The 26,600-nt window shown below is 37.1% G+C and overlaps 1 protein-coding gene across 1 annotated transcript in view; it reads right to left on the bottom strand.

The window, feature by feature from the left end:
- CTNNAL1 (catenin alpha like 1) overlaps window positions 1-26,600 on the bottom strand; it is a 44,239-nt gene that overhangs the window by 4,648 nt on the left and 12,991 nt on the right. The window contains exons 3-14 of the mRNA XM_088531362.1: window positions 23,848-24,035; window positions 22,010-22,129; window positions 19,209-19,298; window positions 18,710-18,880; window positions 17,474-17,674; window positions 14,715-14,801; window positions 11,418-11,576; window positions 8,282-8,374; window positions 7,832-7,982; window positions 3,090-3,127; window positions 1,213-1,263; window positions 965-1,119 (exon numbers count right to left, since the gene is read on the bottom strand). Coding sequence (XP_088387488.1) covers window positions 965-1,119; window positions 1,213-1,263; window positions 3,090-3,127; window positions 7,832-7,982; window positions 8,282-8,374; window positions 11,418-11,576; window positions 14,715-14,801; window positions 17,474-17,674; window positions 18,710-18,880; window positions 19,209-19,298; window positions 22,010-22,129; window positions 23,848-24,035 — 1,504 coding nt within the window. The remainder of the gene's footprint in view (window positions 1-964; window positions 1,120-1,212; window positions 1,264-3,089; window positions 3,128-7,831; window positions 7,983-8,281; window positions 8,375-11,417; window positions 11,577-14,714; window positions 14,802-17,473; window positions 17,675-18,709; window positions 18,881-19,208; window positions 19,299-22,009; window positions 22,130-23,847; window positions 24,036-26,600) is intronic.

Below are 26,600 nucleotides of genomic sequence, written 5' to 3'. Positions count from 1 at the left end.
ACACACACGTAACTTTTGAAAGCAGATAATCTAAAAGTAAAGACAGTTAAGTATAATACTCAATTTCTCATAATTAAGAATTATGGTTAGTAAAGTTACCTTTCCATAGTGTCAGTGTAATGCTTAAAAATGAACACAGAAAGGTTAGAGCGAATAGGGGAACACAGACAATTAAGTCGTTTAACTAGGTAATGCACAAAATACAACATTTTTGTACAAAATCAAATTATTCAGTTATTGCTTAAAATGGCTAGGTATATTTGTTTTACTAATCTAGGTAGGCACTTTATACTAAAAAAAAAAATAAACCCTATGCAAATGAGAAACAGTAACTTATGGGAGCCCCATTTGAAAATATATAAAAACCTCAGTGGATAGAGCACTACTGAGAAATTAGGCAGGAATAGTTTAGGTCTTATGGCAGAATAAGGACAGAAATCCATGTGTCTGGACTGCTATGTAAGAATAATCCTGCATCAAAAAAAAATCTAAATTCTTCCACAAGAATTATAATAAAAAGACTGACCTTGAATAGGCTGATTTCAGAAGATACACCTTTCAGAACAGCAAGGATCAGCAATTCTAAGCTACAGTTACACATCTGTGCTTAAATTCTTAGTTTTAAAAGCAAACTATGAACATGCTTCTTTATTTTTTCCCCCTCACTTAAACTTATTTAAACAGATATTCAGCAACAAAAGAGAAATACAATGCTTCAAAAAAAAGTTTTCATTACACTCTATAACTTCTTGTGATCTTCTAAGCTCTTTAGCTCTAAACAGTTTTAGCTAGCTAACTAGTGATTTAGTTAACTAGCTCTAAGTTTAGGCAAAACAAGTTTCTTTTTCTTTTTTTTTTTTTTTTTTTTTTTTAAGTATACCAATGCTCCTCTACTCCTCTTGTTCCCAGCAAATACTTTTAATGCCTCCTCCTCACCAAAATGCTCTGCATACAGCACAATTACCTGGTAAATAAGTACATGGAGTAGGCCATGCTGGACATGCCTTGTACATGTTGCACAAATCTGTTGTCCTGATCCTCCCATTTCTCTGTCTCAGAATCTACTTCACATGTCAGCAGATGCAGTTCTAATCCAAGTTTTGCGATTTTTGCCTGTTCCTGTAAACAGTAAGTATATTTAGGACAAGTGAAAACACATTTTTCAGTCAAAAAATAATTAAAAGATTTGTTACGAAAATGATGACGTCTTACCTCAGTATCTAATTTGACTGGCTTTAATGCTTTCAGATTTGTGTTATGCTTCTGTTTCAAACAAAAAAAATACCATTTTTAAATAAGAGGAAAATTTAATAATTTTACTAACAAGTCATAAGACATGGCTGTATCAGAAGTTAACTTTGCAGGAGAGTTTCAGTGGCTTAGACAGACTTTTCAGTAGAAGCTGAAGCCTCTCTGTTCTGCTTTGATTTTTCCTCTGTAGTGGCATAAGGGAGCATTATCTGGGCCTACAAACACAGTAACATTTATAAGGAAAAGATTCCTCTCGGTTCTCAGACTCCGTCCCTTTTCTGTTTCCTCATATGCTACCATCCTCTTCCCTGTCCCTTAAAAGGCTGAATAATTCTTAATACAAAATAAACACCCTTAGCCAAGGACAACATTACACTGTGTTTTTTTTTTTTTTTTCCTTTTTTTTTTTTTCCATCAAGGATGATACTGCTCTAACAGGGACTGGCTTAATCAACTTTGGAACTGGTCTTGGGTGAAAACTGTTGCTGTGATGATGCAGGTGGCTCCTTCTGGGTCATCTTGCTGAAATAGCTGGAAATTAATACTGAGACTTAGACCTTTCTGTGGATTCCCCACCCTATTTGCCATAAGTATCCAAAGCAATTTTTCTGATCAGATTAAGCTTGGCTCAGATTAAGCAAAAAATACCAGTTTCATTGATGTAAGTAAGTGGAACACCTAATAAGATAATGTAAAGGTTAAAAAACTGCATTGCAGGCATCCGCAGCATGAGCTGTTTCAAAACAGTCTGTAACCGAGAGCAGCAGGTCCTGGCCTTAGCTTTCCAAAATCTGTCACTGTGCAAAGACAGCAGAAACTAGTGAAGCTGGGAGCTACATCCCACATATAAAAACTGCACAAGAGTGTGGGGGAACTGCAAGTACAAGCAGGAATCAGTCTGGAGAGGTGTTAGCTGCAGGAGGAGGTAGGGTAGTGAGTGTGCAAGACTGACCCCCTTGTTTGAAAATCACGAGGAGCTGTTATGAATGCAAAGGAAACTCAGGAATCCCTTAGTAAAAATCTGCTATTCACTGTGTCTGCGCAAAATCAATCTGGGCAACAAGAAAATACATCTATTTAAGTTCCCACTCCAATCTGCTGCCTACTGTTTAGCTTTCATAGCTGTGTCCGCTCTTAATTGTTTTTTTTTTACTTGAATCCTAAAAATGTGTATTCAGATCAGACAATAATAATTTTGCCTAGGTACTAGAAATTTGAGAGCAGATCTCAAAAGATTTGGCAAAAGTTTAAGATTTTGTACTCCTAAATGTCATTTAACTGTATTACAGTCGAAGCTTAAGCTGCTTGGCTAAAAGGAATTCACGAAATTGAACATTCTAGAACAATAACTGAGCATGAGTACTATTCATGCAAATATTAAGATTTGAAGAAACTTAAGAATATTTGTTAGACTTGTAATTGTATCCATTCTTATGTTGAACCAGCCATCCTATTTGTTTGATAGGAGAACCGATAGAAATACAGAATGTCAGCTCAGACAAAAACATTAAAAAAAAGTATCACCAAGACTTTTATTTTATCATCATGTAAACAAACACTGCTCTGCTAGGGACATTTATGATTATACAGTGCGGAAGTAAAGTTTGTCCTATTATAAAACAAGAATTAAAGTTCAGCTAGAATCAAAGTAAGGGATCAATGTGTGTTATGTGACTAGTTGCCTGGTTTTCAAAGTTTGTTGCTTATTTAGCAAGTTCAATGTTTTACTGTCCGCCACCTAGTCTAGATGCACATTACGGAGATGCTGCTGTGCCCTTGCCGAGTCAGTCAGTTAGCAGCAGATAGGATGCAAATACAGAGCCCCCAAAGCAACTTACCCCTGGTCTGGGCAGTGATAGGTAGACACGCTTCTCTCCTAAGAAAAATACATATATTTATACCCAAATTTGTATGCAGATTTGAATAAATGGGATCGCAGGTTTTACTTAAGTAAGAACATAAGCTCTGGTACTGTAACAGCAAATTACTTACCTGCAAATTCTCCTTTTTGACTGTTACAGAGGTCTTCTCCTCTGCCTTACGCTTCTCGAGACAAGCAAGCCAAGACCTCCTCACTGTGCAGGTTCTAGCTCTCAGTAAGTGCCAGTTACGTGTAACTCCTTAAGGGGAGTTACCCATTGGGTCACCCATTACACCTCTCGTGCCCTGCATTCTGTCCACAGCTAAGGAAAGAGGCCCTCTCTGCAGTGACTACGCAGCTGGTGCTGCCTGTACTCATTTTGTTGCAGAGTACAGCATCCCAAGGGGCCTCAGTTACTTCCATCTGAGCAAGAGATAGGGAGTAAAAAATATCTGGGTATTTTCCAGAAATTAATTTAAAAAAGATTATTAATAGAAGGAAAACAGTACCTGGACTAGTAGCCAGGACTAGGAGGCTCCAGTTACCATAAAACTTAAACATCTATAAGGACTTATTTTTATTACAATAGGAGAGTAAAGTCTGTCAAATTAAAAAAAAAAAAAGTGCCAGTGAAAAAGCAGGTTTTACCTAAAGCAAGAAGGAGCTACTGCTGCAGAGTATACTGGGCTTGTAGAGAGCCCATGCACCTGGACACACAGGAGATGAGCAACAAAACCCCCAGCAAGCCAGGGATTGTTGTTTCCTCTTCCTGTATCTATCTGTTCCTCATGAATTCCCATTCGGAACCCCAGAAGACGGTTCTGTTGTGCACTAAAAAAAGATTTTTGGAAGTTTTCTGTCTCCCATCAGGAACAGATCCATGCTGACACATGCTGGGTTTCCATTTTTTCTTTTTTTTTTTTTTCCTCTCCTTTTTTTTTTTTTTTAAATCTTTTAAGCAAACTGGCAAGTGTCTCTCGGTCCCAAGAAGTTGGCAGTTTGAATTCTATCTTCCCACGTTTACCTCTTCTTTCCCCTTCCCAGGTTAGAAGTTCTAGGAGTTGCACAAGGCAGGGAGTAAACTATCAACCTATTTTCTTTTTCGGGATGCAGTTATACATCAGTATAATTACATAACTTATATTTGATTCCACTGATGTAATACACATATATATCTTTTCATCTACTTAACTGTAATATTTTGAAAGTCAGATTTTGGCTAAAATAGCAGAGAAAACTTTTAGAAATAGAAATAAAAACTTTTTTTTTCTCCTGCCATATTACAATCTTCCTTTTATTTCTTCTAGTTTGCCATTTTATTCATTATTTCATTCTGTTTATCTCCCAATCCTACTTACCACACTTCTGCTTTCTACTAGTTTTAGACATGTCCTCCCCCACCCCCTGTTCTATTTTAACTTCTTTAAATCCTGCTCTTGACCTAATTTTTTATCTCACAAGAGGATGCCTTCATCTTTGTTTACACTTCTTTCTAGAATTCTACTTTCCTAATTCTAAAATTGTTACCTGTGCCCCCTGTCCATCCACTACAGCCCTCCTAAATCCTAACAGTCAATCAGTTCTCTCAAACCAATGCAAAGCAAAGAGAGAAGCCCAGAAAATTAAGTTATCATTGCAAGTCATTTTAACACCAAAGAACAAGTTAAAAGGGAGCCATCAAGGGAATTATTCACATTCTTCTCCAACATGTTGAAACCGAAAGGACAGAAGAAAGAAATAGACTGTCTGGCACCTAAATGACTGAATATGGTCCTCAATGAAAGATACTTTCATAGGTGATCCATTTCAAATTGCAAGAACCTCAAAGTTAAGTAACTAACTCTCTTAAAATAGTATTTTTAGGCTTAGTATGGTCAGTGCACATAGGCACCTCCACTAGCCGAACCAAATCATTACATAAACCAGACCACTACACTCTAGGAGGGCCAGTCTCTCTCCTTAGACTTCAAAAGGAAGTTCAAACCAGACACTTAATTTTTCAAAGATTAATATTATGCAGAACAGGCCTTCCCACTGTTGGATTCGCAGTGTTTCAGGATTAACAACTACTCTGCTTCACTCAAGAGGTCTACCAGCATAACGAGGTTATCAGAAGATGAATGGAGGTTGCCTCTCTGAGCAGAGCACACGCACACCCAAACATGAGCCCAATTCAATCTAGGCATTTAATGGTATAATCCCATTAATGCTGAATAAAATACTCATTTCAAAGCTAAATTTGACTCTCTATCCATATGAGCTTTGCACCTCAGTAAAAAAAAACTGCCTGACTTGCTGACCGGATAAAAAACATTCCATAAAGAATTATGCAATTTGTAAAATCAGGAGATTTATACATTTAAACAATATGAACCTACTACAATCAGAAAAAAAATGCTTATTTTATTAGATGTGTCCAGCACATTTTAGTCACTGTTCAGTTTTTGCTTCTGAACTCTCTAACCAAAGCCAAACATTAGAACATTAGTAAAAAATATCTTTTTGAATCAGGGAGGAAAAAATATATATAACATCCTACTGTAATTTTATCTTCTATTTCATACAATCACCATTTACTAGGAATAAAGCACTTCGTACATTTTACACTGTAAAATAAACTTTTACCAATCTCAGCATTAAGACAAGAAGAAATAAGATTTTTATACAATATTGTGAAACTCCATTATTTTTGGAGGAAAAGAGGCATTCACAAAACTTTTGCAGTTTCTTACAGTTTTCCCCTTGGATCATCTACAGTGCTTTTCTAAGGGAATAAAATGCTTGAACTGGTAAGGTGCCTTCTAAGGTATTTTCTGAAAGCAAAGAAGTTTTTTTGCTGTTGTTGGTTTGCATCTTTTTTAGTCAATCTGAAGTCTAACAGAGGAAAGCACGCAAACAAAAGGGCTAGTAGACAACAACACAGGAAAGACTTCTAGAAAACAGCACAGTACAGGTGACTCTGGTTATTTTTAAGGAGATAGCGATAACTAATATCAAATGATCAGATGTGATACTAGTTGAGTGAAGTCCTTTACTAGGCTGGGCCAAGAGACAAGATTCCTTAAGCATCTCTTTGGCAGTACAAGACAACGCACCTAAGACAGCATGAAGAATGAAGGCTACACTTATTACTTTTAACAGTGGTGGTACTAAAATATTTTATGGTGAAGGAAAGGGTGAACAAGAGCCATCCTAATGAAAAGGGACCAATCTGTTTATGCCCAACAGGCAGAGCTGCTCTTCACTACAGCCCGACTCACACAAGGCAGACCCGAACACGCTTGGCAACTCCTGCTCGTGCTCTTCTCTCTGCTTCATGCAGCAGGATTACGGATGCCAAGCACAATGGTTCTTCCAAGAAACTGGGAAATAGGATTTGCAGAAAATGCCTCTTATCTGCTATCAACATCCACATGAGAACAAAAAGGTATTAACTACAGCGTATACTGGGAATGTGCCGTAACACTTTAAAAACTACTGATTTTTAGAGGGAAGTATGTGCTTTGCAGCGGCTGCTCGGTTTGTTTACTGTCCTTGCAAGGATGTTGGCAGAAAAGAACACATGAGTGCCCACCAGTTCAGCTCAGACAACTTCCCACAGCAGCTTAAGCTAAACTGAGTCCATTCCCACGTTCTCCTCCTGTACCACTACTGTGGGAAAGGAACACGGAGTGAAGGAGTAACAACAACTAGCCAAGCAGTAGCAAAACCTTGAGCTATCAAAGGTGTTTACTAGGTGAAGGTTTATCTAAGCCCTTAACCTTTGAAGAAAACTCCTTGACTCTCCACATGGAACATGAATTCTCGCAACTGCTTGCACAAAAACTTGGTGCAGCAGGGAAAGTTCAACAGCCAAAATAAATTCTACTCATCGGAAGAAGTCTCACGTCAATGACAGGATGATGAATTATACAATTCACAAAGCATCATCTAACCTGGATACGGATGTACTTGTTCTTTATCTGAGATACAGAATACTTCATTCTCTATATTTAATTAAATATTAACTCTTTTAACCTGAGTGATTTTTCTTAAAAATACAAAACATTCAGTACATGACATTCTATCTGTATGCAACTGCAATTTAAAGCCTGAAACAAACACATAGCCACCAGAAGTATAACACCAGGCTACACTGAAGTCATCATTTGCAAAAAAAAAAACAAAAACCAAAAAAACACAACAACAAAAAAGTTAGATTAAAATAGAGAACAGCTTTTTAAAGATAAATTACCCTACTCTGAAGATACTAAAAGCAAAGTAAACACAGATTAATTTCTTAAAAGATTTCAAGATTCTCTTCTACGTGTTGTACAAATACCAATAAACTTACCAACCAGAGCCAATATCCCAAGATTGTGCAGAGTCATCAGATATTCCATCCAGGAGAAAGGGCAGCAGTTCAAAAATCAAATAACTACATTCACTAAATTATGAAAATGATTACAATGCAAGCTGATAGCACAGAATTCACGAATACTTCCCAAAAAATACCAGATACAAATTAAATACAACACACAATTCAAGTTACACTTTGATTCAACACCAATACATCTAGTTATGACCACCTAGATCCTATATTGCCACATGGGATGTGGGACTGGTTCTGGTTTACTTACTATTCGAAGAAGACAGAAATTCCTAAATCACAGTCAAAATATTTAGACAACATTTTGTTTTGGGAGTACATTTTTTTCTACGTGTACATGGCATTCTTACCTCTTCTTCCTTCAAACACATCATTGATTTCTCTTAACAATGTGGACATGTCACTCAGCTGAGACTCCCAAGCCTCACAGAACACCTCAAGATTTTCTTTTGCAATCTTACTGGAGGGATGCAATGCCAATGTTTCTGCAGCAGAAATAATCTGGAGAGAGAACAAAATATATGCTACCCAAAGAAATCCTGGTAAATAGTGTGGCACATGAATGCACAATGTCTTCACAGGCAAAACAGGCAATTAAGGTGTTACCATTATGCCTGAACAATGCATTTGCAGGCTTGATGATCTTCTTTGAATGTTCTTTTAATGATAATATGATAAAGCCCAGCAGCAAAATACAACTCTTTCTAAAAACTGCTTTGCAAATTCCAACATCAGGTCTCCAAAAACTTTTATTTCAGTGCAAGGAGAAAAAAAAAAAAAAAAAAAAAAGCCAAGCATACCTGTGGGCCAGTGACCTGAAAGGTGTCTTCTGCATGTATGCAAGTAATCTCAAGGGGCTCTGTTCCAGAAACATGCCTCAGCAAACGACACATCTGAAGATTTTTTTTGAAAATTTAAAGAGAAAATAATGGTAAAAATATACTTTCATTACTAACTAATAATAATAATAACAACCTTCCTTTTAGAAACTGATTTGGGATGACATACCAATGTCATGTTCTCTCACTAAGGGTTTACAACATACATCCCAAACCAGACTTTAGCTCTGCTTTTTTTTGAAGATCACCAAGGGACCAAAAAAATAAAAAAATTCAACAATATTTTTTTACTAAATAAGTCTGAAAGTAATCAGACATTTAATGAACTTAGAAATTGTAACATAGATGATTTCACCAAGAGAGGATTGCTCAGCCATTATCTACTATGTGGAAAATTCACCATCCAGGGTACTGAATTTTCTTTGAGGAAAACAACATTAAGTTAATCTTGGGAAGAAATACTATTTCCTTTCACAATAAACAAAATACAAGCACCCACTCTCTGTGGTAATAGCAGCATTAGGCTGAGAACGAACACCAGAGTTTTCAGATCTCAAGGAAAGTTTAAGACAGACCAAGCAGATACAAAACTCGCCATATTGTTCATTGCAAAAAAATATTGCAGGACATCATTTTACTCGGAGTAATGCCTGAAAAAGTTCACTGTTCCTCATTAAAAGAGAAGCATTAATTAGTCATAGAAAACATTAAAGGGACACAGGGAATATTAAAGCTGAAATAAAAATAAGAGTTGATTTGTCAGTCCCTGAAATTGAGAACATTGTTTCTGCATAGTCACGCTTTTGGGACAAATACTTGAGTTCCATGCAGGAAAGATAACTTTTAGAAATTAAAGAATACTAAATGTTTTACATAGCTTCCAGTATCACCCAGATCAATATCACCTGTCTTTCTCTATCTCCTACTAGTGCCATTACTTCTGCTGCACCTTACCTCTATGACAGAATTTGTGGAAATGAAGCAGACCTTGTAAGCACTCTTACACTCTTGAATATTCCATTTAAAAAAAAAAAAAAGCCTCCATAATATACACAAAGGAAAGCAAACAAACCACAAGATCGGTATATGGAAGTTCTATGTGAGTAAAGACTCCCTATCTGTCCACTGGGGAGGAAAAAAAAAAAAAGAAGAAGCTTAAGAGACCAAAATTGTATAAATACCAATCTTCCAGGAAGAGTCCCAAAACACTTCTTGTACAAGGAAAGCACAAAGGCAGACTATGAAACTCTGATCGTGCTTGCTCCACCTAGCCAGGTGCTCCAGAACCACCTTAGCAAGCCCTGCTCTCGTGCTGTATGCCCTTCTCCATGCAGTTCTCAACCTCCGCAATGACAAATATGGCAGGCACCCCTGTTATCTTCGGAGGAAAGCAGGGCAGCCTTACCGTTAACATGACCACGCAGAAGAGATCTTAAAAAACTCAAAATTCAGGTCCCTGAGCTAGCGTTCTCTGCTATCTCAGCAGGCAGGTGGGAAGAAACTGAGGAGCACTCAGATGCAAGGATTGCATTTCCAGCGCTGCCAACTCATGCTTTTTCTGAAGTGTAATTCATAAATAAATTTCCTTATCTGCTAGGTTAGAGAGCGGAAAGCAATATTTGGTAGACATTCTCTGTACAGGCATTCCTAAGAGGCACTGTCTCTCCATGAGACATGGTAACTTATGGCTTATTTGTTCATGTAATTTTGAATACTAATTTACAAAATTATGCATATATTAGTGAGCATTACATGAACAGATACACAGTGCTTTCATGAAGGAAAAAATATCTTAAAAGGTCATCTGAAGTTTGACAAAGATACAGAAATAAAATCTTCAAAATGGTTGAGTTCATTGGATTCATTAGTTTCTGAGCATTATTAAAACTTGTCTTTGGATTTAGCTGCTGCCAGTTGCCTGCTGCTTGAAGGAAAAGATATTAGGCTGTGATGTCACTTGGATTTAGAAACCTAGCTTTAGCAGGGTCGCCTAGAGCACATGGCACAGGGCGGCATCCAGGTGAGTTTGGAAGATCTCCAGAGGAGACTCCACAACCTCTCTGGGCAGCCTGTTCGAGGGCTCTGTCACCTTCACAGTAAAGAAGTTCTTCCTCACATGGAGATGGAACTTCCTGTGTTTCAATTTGTACCCATTACCCCTCACCCTGTCACCAGCCACCACTAAGAAGAACCTGGCCCCATCCTCCCTACATTCTCCCCTCAGGTATTTATACATATTGGTCAGATCTCTCAATTTTCTCTTCTCCAGGCTAAAAAGGCCCAGCTCGCTTAGTCTTTCCTCATACTCCAGTCCCTTAATCATCTTTGTGGCTCTCCGCTGGACCATCTCTAGAAGCTCAATGTCCTTCTTGTACTGGGGAGCTCAGAACTGCACCTGATACTCCAGGTGTGGCCTCACCAGAGCGGACTAGAGGGGCAGGATCCCCTCCCTCGACCTGCTAGCAACACTCCTCCTAAGGCAGGCCAGGATCCCATTGGCCTTCTTGGCCACAAGGTCACACTGCTGCCTCATGGTTAACTTGTTGTCAACCAGGACTCCCAACTCCCTCTCTGTGGAGCTGTTTTCCAGCAGATCAACCCTTAATCTGTCCTGGTGCTTGGGGTTATTCCTCCCCAGGTGCAGGACCCTGCACTTGTCCTTGTTGAACCTCATGAGGTTCCTCTCTGCCCAACTCTCCATTCTGTCCAGGTCCCTCTAAATGGCAGCACAGCCCTCGGGAGTGTTGGCCACTCCATCCAGCTTGGTATCATCCATCTGTCCCCAAAACAGATGTACTGACAATACCTTGAACCAAACAAGGAATTTGAGCCTACAGCTAATGTAGATACAGAAGCAGAACTGCTTCTACAGCAATGTTCCCTGTTGGATACATCCAGCTCAGATACTAGCAGGAGGGAAAAAAAAAAAAAAAAAAAAAAAAAAAAAAAAAAAAAAAGGAAATTCAGTAGTATATTATGAAAATCCTCTAAAAAAGGCCACCAGACCAAGACCTTCCTAATATTTAGGAATAATCAAGACAGGTCCAGCCAGCTATTTTCTAAGTATCTTAGAAAATGAAAGCAACTGTGTACTCACCTCAACAAGTTGTTCTTTCTGCTCTGATAGCTTACAAGTATATTCTGCTATAGCTTCCAGATTTCCTTCTACTCCTGTTATTTTTAAGGCTTTCAGAACCATATGATCTGTATGGTATTTTAGGAGATCTGCTGCCAAAGATGTCGCTGCATTGTGGAGCTTGAGTAGCATTAAAAAAAAGAAGAAAAATGAGAGAGATAAACCTTAGACAAAAAAAAAAGAATGCATCCTTTACAAAACGAATTCACCTTAATGACCGATCAATTTTCCAAGAGGCAGAAAATTTACTGTCATGAAATTTCATATATACAGGCTGCAAATTATCTGGGACTTTAATTCTTCAATTATTATTCCAAGTACAAAGATAAAATCCACTGTGCTCTCTCTCTCTCTCAAAAAAAAAAACAATAAAAAACTGAAAACAAACAAAAAAAAACCTCACAGAAACAAAAAAGCTACTGGGTAGAATCAGAATACGAAGCTATCATACTGCCTTCTGATGATCTTACAGGTGGAACAGCCAGGTGTACAAATCTGTGGGGCACCAAGTTCACGAGGAGCATGATACGATGACCACTCTGTTTCTTGTGAAGAGCACAAGCTAACAGAACCAAATCGAGGCCACGTGACATCTGAATTTACAGTGCATTAGATATTAAGTTTCCATTAATAAACTGAATTTGAGTAGTGCAAAGAAAACTTCCATGTAATCAGCTTGAGACAGTGTTTTAGTCAAGTAAAAAGCACCCTGACTGCAAGCAGAGCTGCATCTGAGAGAAGTCTCAAAAGTACACTCTCAACAGGAGAAGCTCCCCCTTGAAATACATTCCTAAATCCAGGCACATGTTATTATCCATGGAAACTACGTTATGAAGGACTCTGCTTCACAACTGCTGCAGGTAACAGCTGCTGCTTTTTCTCATGACTAGTCCAAGTGACCCTGTAATTAGCCTCATTTTAAAAGCAATGTTGGTAAAAACAAAGATATAGTAAGCTGTGGTAGGCATAGCAGAACACGGTCACGACTGTTATAACTCTTGCATTATTACATTCATTTTTTGGGTGGCACTGAATATATACAAAATCTTCTGATAAATTATTTTTATTATATTATGGAAACACAGTCAGTGCCAAATATCTGCAAGACTTCCTGTGCTAGAATTGAACTGGCAATTCCTATTTATACATAGACTATTTATCATCTTGATATAAAATAGTAACTGGCTTGCATTTAAACACTGCACTTAACACTGAAGTGTGAGCAGATTAACTATTTTTTTCCAAAAAATAGAAATAACTACATTTAACAGGCTGTCTTGTGTTGTCATCCACCTAGGATCTCAAAAACATTTTAATTAGTGCCACAGTACTTCAATTACATCATCAGAGCGCCTAATTGTGGACTGATCCACTGCAACACCATAAATCAGAGAAAGAGTAACAGGACAGTCTTCTGTGACCATACACAACATAGTACTTTAGCTTAAGCATTCTGTATTGTTTCTGTTACATTTTGTTTGGCGTCTCTATATGCAGAGAGCTGGGGGCAGGACAGTTTGGCAAGATTTACATTTACAGAGGTAAAAGAAAAATACAAGATATTAACAATTTCTTTTGCACATCATATTCCAGCCACTCTGGCTTGATGATCTGCTTTAATGACACTGTTACACAGTATTTTGACAGGGAATCCTTTCTCTTCATTCGGAGCAGAGGAATGATGTTACTCAGAGTATTAGGAGAACAACATGATTTTGTCTGCAGAACTGCTACAGAATAAAGAGGTAGACAGAATAAAACTGAATAGATGACTGCAGAAAGAGATTGCTCTTGCAGATAGAGCTACTGAATGTCACTCTGGAAGAGACACTTTGCTATTGACTTCCTACACATTGAAGACCACAGTAAAAATTACTAGTCAAAGATAAAAATTTATGCATCCTCTATTTTCTGAGGACCTAGCATACAGGCTGACACAAAGCACAGAATACTTAACCACAACTGAAACAGGTCTGAAGCACTGATCAAATCTTCATGACAACTGCAGATTTGATAAACTCTAATTTTTTCTCCCCTTTAAATAGAGGATGATGCCTGATTTTTTAGCACACAAAGCTAACAGGGGGCAGATAACAAAATCACAGACTTGTTGAGGTTGGAAGGGACCTCTAGAGATCGTCCAACCCCTCCAGCAGAGACACCCAGAGCACGTGGCACAGGACTGCATCCAAGTGGGTTTTGAAGATCTCAAGAGAAGGAGACACCACAACCTCTCTGGGCAGACTGTTCCAGGGCTCTAATTCGAAAGGGGCTGTTAGTCAAACATTTCCAGCTACCACAGTTCAGAGCTCAGCCTGAGCAAATTTTCCATATTTCTCTAATATTTTTACTTTACTCTGTAGCCTAGTATAAGTACATCACTGTTCTCTTAATTTCTCCATCTGTTGAAAAGACCAATAACAGGAAGGAGTTGAAAAGACATCTGAATGCTTTACAAATGCTTAGGAAGCTACCAGAAATCACTAATTCTGTATTTGGATTGAATCTGTGAAGTAAATAAAGCACAAAGGTGATCCACTAAATAAGAGGAAAAAAAGACCTTGCTCAGCAAGGACAGTCCTTTCCACGCATCAAAAGCAGCAGCTAACTCTTACTGTCATGTGGGGATTGGTGACATCAATCACAAAGAGTGATTTACCATAAGCACATAACACAGCTGCCACACTGAGAGTTCTCATATATTTCTTTTAGCATATTTTGCAACCTAAATATGAAGTGCTTTAAGTATCTAAGAAAAATATATATGATGTTAAATACTACAGTTGTCACACCAAAATAACCGAACAGTCTAGGGAAAAAAAATAAATATAAGATACAACCAAAATAAGATGTTTTCTGCAATAAGAAAAATTAAAAACAGGTTAAATGTAAAGCTGTAGGATGTGTAATTTTTTCATTCAAGCACACTAGAAGAAACAGATTCAATCAGTAATTATATGTACCCACAAGCAAAATTTAGTCATTACACTTAAAGTTGTGATTATATACATGGTAGTCACTTCCAATTTATTTATTTCTTGTGGTAATTAGCAAAGGGTCTGTGTATCCAAAATTTCTGATCAATTATATGAAAGAACACAGAGGTTTGCATATGACCTCCCTAATCTAATTCTGATTAGCCACTGTTTTCTATAAATGATAGTTTTGGGGGTACAGGATCCTATTATACAATTTTATGCATGAAAAGCAAGAAATTCAAGGTTTTCTTCACTTTGTTTTTTTTTAAGCTGCACTTACCTGTCTTTTAAGTTCATTCATGCACTGGCACATTTTTAAAATGGCTACTTCCAAGTCTTCCATGAGATCCTTTGTCTTTTGGTTTTGCTATTAACAAAAAACCCAAGCAAACATTAGGCAAGACCCAAGAAATCTGAGCTTCACATCGTGTGTCATTATTTCAAATTGTTTTAAAAGATGGCATTTATAGACATAACTGTAATGGTTTCAGTTGCCCACCCTGAATATAATTAACTTTAGGAATTATTTTACAGAGACATATCACTAAAATAAACAAAAATTTAAGAATAATAGTGAAGACAGATAACTGACTGTTTCTGTTGAATAGAAATTTATCTCTGAATCTCACTGAGCTCTATTTGGAAAAATGGCTTTCTTAAGCTTTATATCTGGAGCTTCCAAAAATCTTTACCTATCTAAACATCCTAAAATGGAGTATCAGTTTTAGCCTTCTTTAAAAAAAAATATAAAGGGACACTGTTCAAAAATAAATATTTGAAGTGTTATCCCAAAGTGATATTTAAAGTGTTATATAAATATCTACACTGAGCTACAAAGAAAAAAAAAAAAACGCATCTTCCTTATAATTCTTTACAAAGTTCAGATTTTTGTCTAATTTAAACAAATACTGTTGCTAACATTTTGTTCAGTCAACTTCAAGAGAGACCTTCAACTTCTGTAAACACCAGCTATGAAACAGAGAAAAAGGTAACGAGAACTATGTTGGGAAAAGAGTCATGAAGCAGGGATTTTTGCACCCTTCTCCAATATATACCTCTGGGAGGGATCATTAATATGGCCATAGTTGCAATGACATTACCTCCTCACAGTCTATATTAATATGTATATAGATACTCACACACACACACACACACACACACAAGGCATGTGAGTATGTATAGTATAACACGTGCACAACCTCCACCACATTTCATTTAGAGAAAAAATTCACCCACACAAACTAATACAATCCATATTACTTGCCAAGGCTAGATACACCAGGCAGAAAAAGAATTTTAGAACCATTTACAATTCAGCGATAGCCCTAGATTCTCTGGTAAGCTCCAGATGGTTTGCACTGGTATGCATTAACAACAGAACGAAAAAAAGAAAGAAACAAGACAGATGATGTCAGTCTATAATTCACAACTGACCAGAGCTAAAAACACTTCTGTTTTAAACTACACTATGAAATACTCTTCAGTGAACACTCACAGTTAACTCTGCTTTTTAAACAGGAAATATATTCCTAGTATAGTGAGTGGAAATGGGCTATCATAAGAGCTTAACATCTCTCTGATGGTCATGGCCATCAGAAAATATCTACCCTCTGAGGTAGTTGTTGAGTTCAAAGTGAAAACACACCTCAGGAAGTTGACACTATTGTAGCTGTGTACTGAATCTTCAATCAAAGACAGGCTTGATGCATACACATAGGTACACACACACACATATATATAGACATATATATATACACACACACACACACACACACAACCCATAGAATCATAGAATGCTTAAGGTTGGAAGGGACCTCTAGAGATCATCTAGTCCAACCCCCCTGCTCACGCAGGGTCACCTAGAGCACGTGGCACAGGGTGGCATCCAGGCGGGTTTTGAAGATCTCCAGAGAAGGAGACTCCACAACCTCTCTGGGCAGCCTGTTCCAGTGCTCTGTCACCCTCACTGTCAAGAAATTTTTCCTTAAGTTCCTGTGGAACTTTTGGTGCTTCAGTTTGTGGCCGTTTCCTCTTGTCCTATCGGTGACCACCACTGAAAAGAGGCTGGCTCCATCCTTCTCACTTCCTCCCTTACGGTCTTTTTATATGTATCTATATATGGTATATATATATATACATATGTTCTTCCTTGTACTAGGAGTTCATTTCCATCAACACAAATGCAACACATATATTATCTAGAGAGGATCTCTCAAGTTTCTATCAACAACAAAAGCTTAAAACTAACCAACTTAAACATAGCTTTAGTTTTTTTTTTTAATATACAATTAAAGTACCTTATACAATTACTAATATATTTTCCTTGTAATAACAACAGTCTGTATTATTAAAAATGTCCTATGCTAGTACATAGCTGCTGTATTTCAGAGTGTTGGCAGGATTTTGTGCTCTACATTTCTCTAGAAACAAGACTGCAATTGAGTAAGCATCAGAAAATGTGTTTTCCCATCTTTATTTTTCCTCATCTGTGTGCGTGTATCTTCTATTGTCTTCACAGAACAAAGACAAATGATAGATATAGACTTAATGTACTTCCCTGAAAAGGAAAATTACTGGACAAACATATATAGTCTCTCTCTCTGAGAAAAAAAATAAGAGTTGATTTTTAGAATATTTCACATTTCAATGGGCCAACTGTTTTTTATTCCTTTAATTGAAAACTGTGGTCACTACACCATGGAATCAAGACAACTTAAGTCTCTGAAGGACTCATCCAAAGTCTTAACTGTTTAGGATGGTACAACAACACTTCTATACTTCCATAATATTCTATTATACTTCTATTTTCCTTACTAGTAATAGTAGCCTAAAAAATTAGCCTACCACCTTGTGCCTAAAATTTAGAAGTCTAAGTCTAAAGCAACACCACTGCGAGAGGAGGATAGAATGTACTGAAGCTGAAAAGGTAGAGACAATCTAAAGACACAATTCTCTCTTCCTGGATCAAAAGAAACATTGCATTAAATGTTTCTTTTAAAATAGAGGCGAAAAAGATTTACTTTGCTAAAAAGCTCTTACAGCTTGCATCCACACGGAAAACAGCTGCTCTAGTTCCATTTTAGCCTGTTTAGAGAGCTCCAAAATGTGTTCTCTGTGCTCATGACTGGTATAGGCAGAATCTGTAAAGTCTTCTGTATGTTCCAGGATAACTTCCAGCATTGTTGAAAGGTTTTCTTTTGACAGAAAATAAAGATTCGCACGAAGACCCTCCACTTTATTCTGAAAAAGAAGCATTTCAATTCCTTGTGCGTTTATGTGGTTATGTTGTTGTGATACAAATGCAGAAAGCAGATGCATCCTATTACATGTTATTTTTCTCTTCAGCAATTTTTTTGATCACTGAATTTCAAGGTAATCAAAAATTTGCTGGTATCCAGATTTCCAGTCTAGCGTTTGAGGTTTTTTAATCTAATAATACCAGCAGCAAATTACTGTCCAGTCACCAGAACGAACAGGAAATACATTACTGCTTACCTGCTGGCAATAAAAAAAATCTCAGTTCAGTAACAATTTCAAAAATCAACTGTGTATTCAAGTTTTGTTTTGTCTTTACAAACCACAGCCATATCATCTATTTGGTGTATGGTTTCTAAATATTTATCTGCAGTAAAAGTAACACCTTGAGAACTTCACAGAAACTTCAACCAAATTTGTCTGGAAGGGCCATGAGACTCAAAATGTACCACAGACTCAATAGAAACAAAGTGTACTTCTTCATTAACTGTTATTAATTGAATATGAAATTTAGAAGCAAGTTTTTCAGGAAAAATAAAGCAAGCTAGGACACACAATTTCAGTTCACAATACTTCCTTCAAAGTATTCTGAAATACTCAAAGTTTGAGTTTCCAAATTATTTTAAAATTCTAAATATTTGTGTGTGAGATCTTAAAAATACTACCAGTTATGAACCAAGAATTCTTCAACAACAGCTATTTTAGTGAAGTTCTAGTCAGTATAACAATCTATTAGTCTATCCAACATTAAAGGCATCAACTCAACAAAGCATTGTAGTTCTGAATATATTCTGATCCATGATCCAGGAGTAGATAGCAACGGTCAGCAAGTATACTTTGGCAACAGCAAGAAAGTTATAAGAACCTTTTGTTAGATTATTTTATACTTTAGAAGAATTACTGAAGTTACTCTGCTGAGGAGTTGTAACACTACCCACCATTTGGAGTTCCAAAAAGATTTAATTCTAGCTTTGGTGTAATTTTTTAAATTATAGAAAAGAGTCCAACTTCTATTCTTACCTTGAATACTTTGATGCCAGAATATATACTGATGGAAGCTAGTTCATTTTCTCCATTTGATCTAGAGTCAGTTACAATTTCTATTACCTGCTCCAAAGCTAGTCTCATCTGGTGAAATACCCCATCTTTGTTTATACGAGCGGATTCACAGTCTGGATGCCTCAGACAAGTCTTACAAAAAAAAAAATGAAGCAAACATTACTAGAGAGAACACATGCAGTATAATGAAATAAATACTTTCTGCTAAAGCAAATCTAAAGAACGTGTTTAGAAAATTATAAATACTTTCTGTTAAACCACTATGATATTAAGTAGCATTCCTAGAATTATTCAGAACAAAAAGATTTTCTTCTGTCCATTCTTTTGATTTTTTTTTGAGGGGTGGGTATGAAGATTACAACATTGCTGAGAAAAAACAGACAGCTATGCTATCAGATGCCATGTCCTGTGATGTACCCAGGTTTAGTCTTCAGCAATACTCTTACACAAGAACACTCACCTTTGAAGCAGTCAAGAGCATCATGGTGCACTTCTCAAGAACAGCCCTAGATGCTGCCATTCTAGCCTTTTTCTTCTCATCCTTCAAATCCTAAACACCAAGAAAATGATTTGAATGTTGCACCTAACATCTAAACATCTAATATGTTGACTGTTCCAAATATTAATTGCTCCAAAGACAGTAAAGCGGAAACTCTTGCAGATCAATGGATTGCGAAAGAACTTCTTTACCACATTTGACAACTGTTATTTTCAGTTTAACTCATGATCTAGAGCATTTTTTTGAGAGATTTTAATTTATGCAGTTATACTTGGCTCTATTCAATTGAGATTTCAAAAGATCTCAGAAATACAGAATATGCTATGTAAATCCTCACTGATTTCACTACACTTATACAGTATTATCCATAAAACAGGAAAGCAAGCAAAAACAAATACAACTGAAAAAAAATGAAATAGATGATCGAGCACGCAGAGAAAGAGGGAACCAGCTTTTCGTTGTGCTGTAATGAAGGGAATCCAATAAAGTTTCTTCACACAGGGGAAAAAAAATAAAGAGGGTCTAAATTGGGGTGGAGAAGGAAATCCCTCAACAGATAGGAGGTCTAACAAGAGGAAAGAGTTACAATTAAGATTTTCTGAATGATAGAAAAATTAGCTGAATGCTTTTTAGGTATTAGAGAGCAAGCAACTGAGTGAGACTTTCAGTGAAATCAAGCCTAATTCTCTGCTACAGCATTTATTCATGTCATATAACACTTCCTACAGACTGCTCAAGCCCTCTCTTAAAAGCAACAGTGTTTCCATCCTATTCCAAGCCGTTCATCATGCAATGGATTAGAAAGCTTAACTCCAGTCTGAGTGCATTCACTTGACTTTATAATCATGTTTACAAAAATAACAAGATGCATTTTTCATCACGAATCTGTCACTCATCTTGAAATACGTCCTACAGAAAGGACAAAGGTGTTATCGGCTGAAAAGAGAAGAGCCTCAGAGCCGCTCAGAGGACGACACAAAGAGCTCCCCAAGAGCCGTGTCAGAGTCGCTCCCGAGAGGGACCATCCTCCCAAGTCCCCCAGGACACACCGCGGCCCCGTCCTTGGGACCACAGGTTCACACACACACTGGTGTGGGCACAAGAAACAACCTGGATTTACTGAGGTACGTCAAAACAGATCCAAACCAAAACATTCCCATGCTGGCTAGGCCCCGAAAGATTAAGAAAGTGACAGTGAAGTGGGTGGGAAAGGTTTTACAGGTTTACAATCCTGTATTTCAAATCAAGTTTGTGTCTCATTAAGAACTACTACAGGATGGAATTAAACAACCTGATTTAAAAGAAAAAAATAAAATAAAATAAAACACAGATCATGACAGCACTCCATTTTGCCATAAAAAAGAAAAGAAGAGAACCACTTCTTTAATGAATTCAGAATAATCTTTGAAATTTTGAGGTCATCACCTTTTTTTTTAAAAAAAAAAAAAAAAGCTTGTTTCTCAAATTCTTACGTTATATTCTGGGAAATCTGACCACATTCAAGAGTTGCTGGCATACATAGAATTATTCGAACATTGGGAAATATACCTTGAGAGATAAACTCCCAAAACTAACAACTCCACACAGCAACCTTAATACTGTAAAATAAGTGCATCAAGTCCTGACAGAATTTAAAACATATTAATGAAATGCTCTTCCAAAAGACTCAAGTGAGAAAGAGGAAAGCCAAACCCCCACTTAATTTTGAAAATCAAAAATAGCTGGGACAAGTATCACTTAATAGAAATTCGTCTTTCTCTTTCCCAGGAACAGCTGTTACAAATATTTCAGAGAAAAAATAAAGAGTCCATCTCCAGGAGGGATTTCCTTTAATTATATGTAGCTTTTCCATATCTGGTTCTTTAAGAATATTCTTAGGAGTCTTAGGAGTTTTTATAAGCATCAGTTTGAGTAATTCATTTATACATAGTTTCAGAGTTCTCTTTGATATTAGGAGCTCTGTAAATATATATCATATCTCTAGTTCAACTACGAATGAGGAATTCAACTATGAATTTGATTACCATGATTTCCATCATGAACTGATGCCTAAACAATAAAGATCAGCCGGGTACCTTTGTAAATGAACTAATGAGGTAGGTAATTCAAAGCAACAGAAGGATATAAAAGCAAGTTCCTGCCAGCTGTTTTAGAAAACAAATGAATTTCTAAAGAATATTGTACAACAGAAGTCACAAGCTTACTCCATGAATAAAAGAGACTTTGGAAAGAGGAACTGGATGCAAGAAGGAAAGAGCACCACACTGACATATATGCATTTTGACCTTAGCCTAGAAAAATGCTCCATAATAGAGAAAAAATACATTGTTATACTTTATTAGGATCTAAAGCCATCTTCTTTTGAGGAACTACTCTGTTTTTAAAGTCTGTTTTAAAGTCTTTCCTTACACGTAAATGTTTCTGTGAAGTAACAGCAGACAAATTTTGTATCAGAGTAACAAGTCAGACAACTAGAGGAAAAGATAAGAAGACAAAGGATATCTGGAGAAGCTCAGATAACATCCATCCAGGCTACTGGAAGATACCCAGAGCAAATAACCCAGCAATGTCGCTTAGTGGGAGCATTAACGTCAAACGATGCTGTTTGGATGGAGCAAGGAGAAAAAGTTAGGTTTCAGAGACTGGACCCTAGGGTTTTGGTTTGTAACAGTTAATCATCCCAGGAGAATCCCAGTCTTCTAGTGAATCAGATGAAAAGCAATACTTACAATGTTTCTCACTTTTTTTTTTTTAGTACTTACATTTTGTCGATCCCCAGTTAAATGTGCAAACTCCACCATTTCATTTCCAAACTGGCTGAATATTTGCACAAACTCCTGGAAAGTACTGACTTTCTCTAGTTGTTCCATTGTTGCAATAACCTGTAAAAAAAATCCTGTAGATTACCACAAATACCAAACAGAAAATATTATTACCCAAATTAGGAACTTTATTATTTGCAAACACTTCTAAAGCAGAGGGAGTAAAATGTACACATCTTGTTGAAAATTAAATATTAAATACTCAAAGGCTAGAAATCAAGTATAAATAATGACACTTCCTTCAAAATGGCTCATTAATTCTGACACCTCAAAAAACCTTTTCCTCACTCTTCCCACTATAAAGATTAACAGTCCTACAAAATTCCATATTTAAGAAAAATATTACTGTCGTATTAAATTTTAAAATGCAAGTACTCAAAATTAATATATAGATAATACCCATATGCAGAAAACGTCAATTTAAAAGTTCATTTTGAGACATATATATTTTTAAAACCTAACTCCACAACTGTAGAGTCAGACAACTAGCAATAACCTTTTAATATCAGGCGCACAGTCTCAGATGGAGCAGCTGAGACGTAGTCATAGTATTCCTCTTCAAAAGCCAGCACGTGCTGGCTAATACTAATCCTGCTTCTCCATTCTCTACACCATATATACACTATGCTGTCCCTGAGTATATAATATATGTGTACTTACTAAGATCCTGTCCACATGCCCCTTCTATTGCTGTATTTCTTATGGCAAAAAAAAACCTTTTCTGCCCATCACAGTTCTCTCTGGTATGCTCTTTAGGAATGTATAAGACATATATTTGTCTGTGTAAGGTGTCATTTGTTTGGCTTGATCCTAGACATGTGAACTGCCCTACCAGTATCATAAACAAAACCAGACATTCTCAAAACCGTTATGCTTAGAGAGGAGAATACTGCAAATCCCCAAAGACCACAAAAACTAGGGTGACCACGGCAGTTAGACACACTTAGTTTGGAATATTAAACTTTAATTTAAATAGTCAAATACCTTCAGAATTAATTTGTATTTCTATGCCTATTCTTGCTGTATTCACGCTTCTGTAGTGAGCAGGAGAATACTTTCACATATATTTAAAGCAATCATTAACCATGCCCTGTGGCTGAAAGGACACATGACTCCTTATTCCTCTGTGATACAAACACTTGTGCTCTGTAGCCTAAATGTGTATTAAAACCAGCCACTTTTTATAAAGGAAAATTAATTCAGATCACTGCATGGCTATGGATGTACGCTGAACACATGGCCACAAAAGGCAGGAAAAGGCAGCAAATGGTCCTAGGGCAACAACTCTGGTGTCTGCTGCAAGAAAAACACAATCTCTAAGTAGCTATTGCAAATGAACACTGATGGAACTGCCACCACTTTCACCAACCGTTGGGAGAAGGAGAGATTACTGAAACAACAAATCAGTGCTAGTGCAGTCTACAGCCAAACTGGGGCACGTGAAACTGGCACTGTATTTTCTGAGCCTTGGACTCAAGCGAACGCTGAGTGGCCAGACAATAATGCACAGCATAAAGCAGACAACAGATTAAGTGAGTGATGCTAGTCTGGTCACACGAAACATAAAAGCATACCACGAATTTTGATTTTATCCCTGCCGACCTACCACCATGTCACATATTTTAGAGATAAATGTACATAAGACATTTACTTTAATCACTTTATTTTGCACTTTCCCTAGAAATAGCATGAAAACACCAGTTCTTTTAGAACCCATTCCTTTGTATTCACTGCAGACACCAGTTAAAAAAAGAGAAAAGAAAAAAAGCTACAAATACCTTGTTTCTGGAAGTTATAATCTGCTTAATAACTATTCGGTCTGCTAACACAAGCACCTTTGTCACAGAAGAGAGAAGCAACCTTGCAGCTTTTACAATGCCTGTTTTGTCTGTAAAAATTGTTATGTGGCTATCAGATTCTGGATGATACAAGCTTGCTACATCCGTAAGCTGAGCAATTGTTTCACCTGTAGGGAAAAATTAATAAATAAATGAAGTTTCACAGTTGTAAAAAAAAGAAACTAGGCCATTAAGCACACTTGACTTATGTTTGGTGGATTAAACAATTGTTTCATATACACATGGGATACATTTTTCCAATTTTAATAGCAAAAGTCAAATCAATGCCCACATGGGCAAAACCATGAGCCTGGAGGAAATGAAACAAGAAAAAAAAAAAGCTACAACTTTTCTTTCATTTTCCAAATTCCAGTTAGCATTCCTATAATTTGTGGCACTTATACTATATACTCATATTGTTTATGTAGTTCATGTACAGATTTCATTCCTGTGACCATTATAATCCCTAATCTTAATCTCTTCCCTATCTCTTAACAGAATTGATTGATAGATGGAATAGATCTGAATAGATATTGCATAGATATTCGGACGAAAATAGGTTACTCATAATCAGAAAGTCTCTCTATTAGAAGTATTTAAATGTGATTTACCAAGGAGCATACTCTTTGAGATGGTTGATAAAATAATTTCCATAATTGAAGGGTCTAAATAGAAGCAAGAAAACTTATGAAAGTCTAACTAATACCTGCACAAGAATATTTGCAGTCATATACACTCACAGTGAAGTTGTAAGACAAGTCTTCTGTTGGGTAAAAAGAACATTTAATGTTGAAACAGACTGGTCATTACTTTCCCTGTAATCAGATTAATTTCTGGTCACTCCATTCCTTAGTTGGAATTATTCAATTTTGATTGGAAATTAATCCCACCCTCTTCCTTTGCCCTCCCAAAACATACATGACAAGATAAAACGCTGTAGCAACACAAAGAAAAAAAGCAACAGAAATAGAGTGCTTTTGGTAAATGCACTGCTTTTGGTAACCAAGGAAAGATGTAAAACGTCATTAGCCCTTTTCTTACGCTAAAGGATTCCCCTTTTTAAAAAGCAGCATAATGTCTTAGAAAATAATCAGAAAAGATAAAGAGTTGCGACATCAACAGTCCTACAGAGCTCTAGGAACTCACTGTCACTTTTTATCATGTTTGAAAGATCACTGTAGCTGGGAGAGGAATTACAACAATGCAAAATGCAATTGTCACATCTATCGTCAAGACGGGTAGAGAGGAAAACTCAGGGAATTACAGCCAGTCATCCTCACACCAGGAATATTAATAAAAATCATACTGGAAGCTGCTTCCACAGGAAGCAGAAAAAAAGCAATGGAATAGAATTAGCATGAACTTACAAGCACACAGAGTGCCTGATCAACCTGAATGCCTTCTACAATGAGATGCCTCCCCACTGTGGACAAGAAAGCCAGCGCATCTCGACTTTACCAAGGCCTTGACGTGGTCCCCCATAGCATTCCTATAACCAGGTAGAAAGAGATGAATTGTGTAAGTGAACAAGGAGGTGCCCAGAAAACTGACTGGATTGTTGGGCTCAAATGATTAGTACAAAGTCCAACGGGCAGTCAGTTACTGTCTGCACCCCTCAGGGACTGGCAGGGTGCCCATACTGTTTATCATCTTCACTAATGAGCTGGGCATTGGGATGGCATGTACATTTAGCAAGAGTGTGAACAACAATCTGCTGGACAGGGCTGCTAGACAGAAGGGCCTAGACAGACTGGAAAAAGGGTCTGCCAGGAAGCTCCTGAAGATCAAGACAGGCACATCCTGTGTCTTGGTGAGGATAACTCCACACAACACCACATAACACCATGCAACAGGCTGGGGTCAATTGCCTAGAGGGAGCCTTTTCAGGGAAATGCAAAAAGAACTTGTCTCCTTAGCCACTGAAAAAGGGATGGCAAAAGCAGGCAGCTGGGTGCTGGCCTTATTGTTAGCGGGAGGGTAGGCAGCAGGTTGAACGAAGGGATTTTTCCCTTTTAACAGAGGCAGCATCTGGAGTAGTGTCCCACTTGGGAGTGCCCATCACAGACACTGATAGAGTGGAACACGTGATATAAGAGGAGACTTTGAAGGAACAAGGCTTTTTCAGCCTTAAGAAGAGAAGACTAATGGCAGAGCTTACTGTTTTCTACAGCTACCCCAATGGGCATGGATGGAGAAGACATGAACATGTTTCTTTGAGAAAAGTCAGAGACTATGCTCAGAGGTGCCTGCTGACAGAATAAGAAGTAATATGCAGAAGTGATGGAGTTGCATCACAGGAAAAATTGTCAAAATAAAACAAAAGGCTTTTTACAGCATGAGGGTGGTCAAACACTGCAGAAGAGAAGCATGTAGAGAAGTTGCACATTACAGGTATTTAGAAGTCAACAGGACAATGGCCCGAGTTTCATGCTTTAACAGGATCTGCTGAAAAGGGACACTAGAAAGTCCCTTCCAACATAAATTATTCTATTTATTGTTTTTAAATTGATGCTTTTTCGTATTTTTTTAATTATTCCTTATTCCTTCCTTAAAGGAATAAATAGCAAAAATATAAGACAGATGTTTATTGTTCCATATCTTTCGTTTAGAACCTTCAACAGGCAAAAACACTGAAAGTGGTACTAATTTATTTGTGGCAGGTGTTTTCTCTTTTAACCATTTTTTGTTTATGT

The sequence above is a fragment of the Tinamus guttatus genome, unplaced genomic scaffold, assembly GCF_059628265.1.
Source record: "Tinamus guttatus ecotype Peru unplaced genomic scaffold, ASM5962826v1 Tinamus_guttatus_pri_ptg000409l, whole genome shotgun sequence".
In the NCBI taxonomy this organism is placed as follows: domain Eukaryota; kingdom Metazoa; phylum Chordata; class Aves; order Tinamiformes; family Tinamidae; genus Tinamus; species Tinamus guttatus.
Note: the sequence above shows the minus strand (reverse complement) of the source record. Positions and strands in the feature narration are given on the sequence as shown.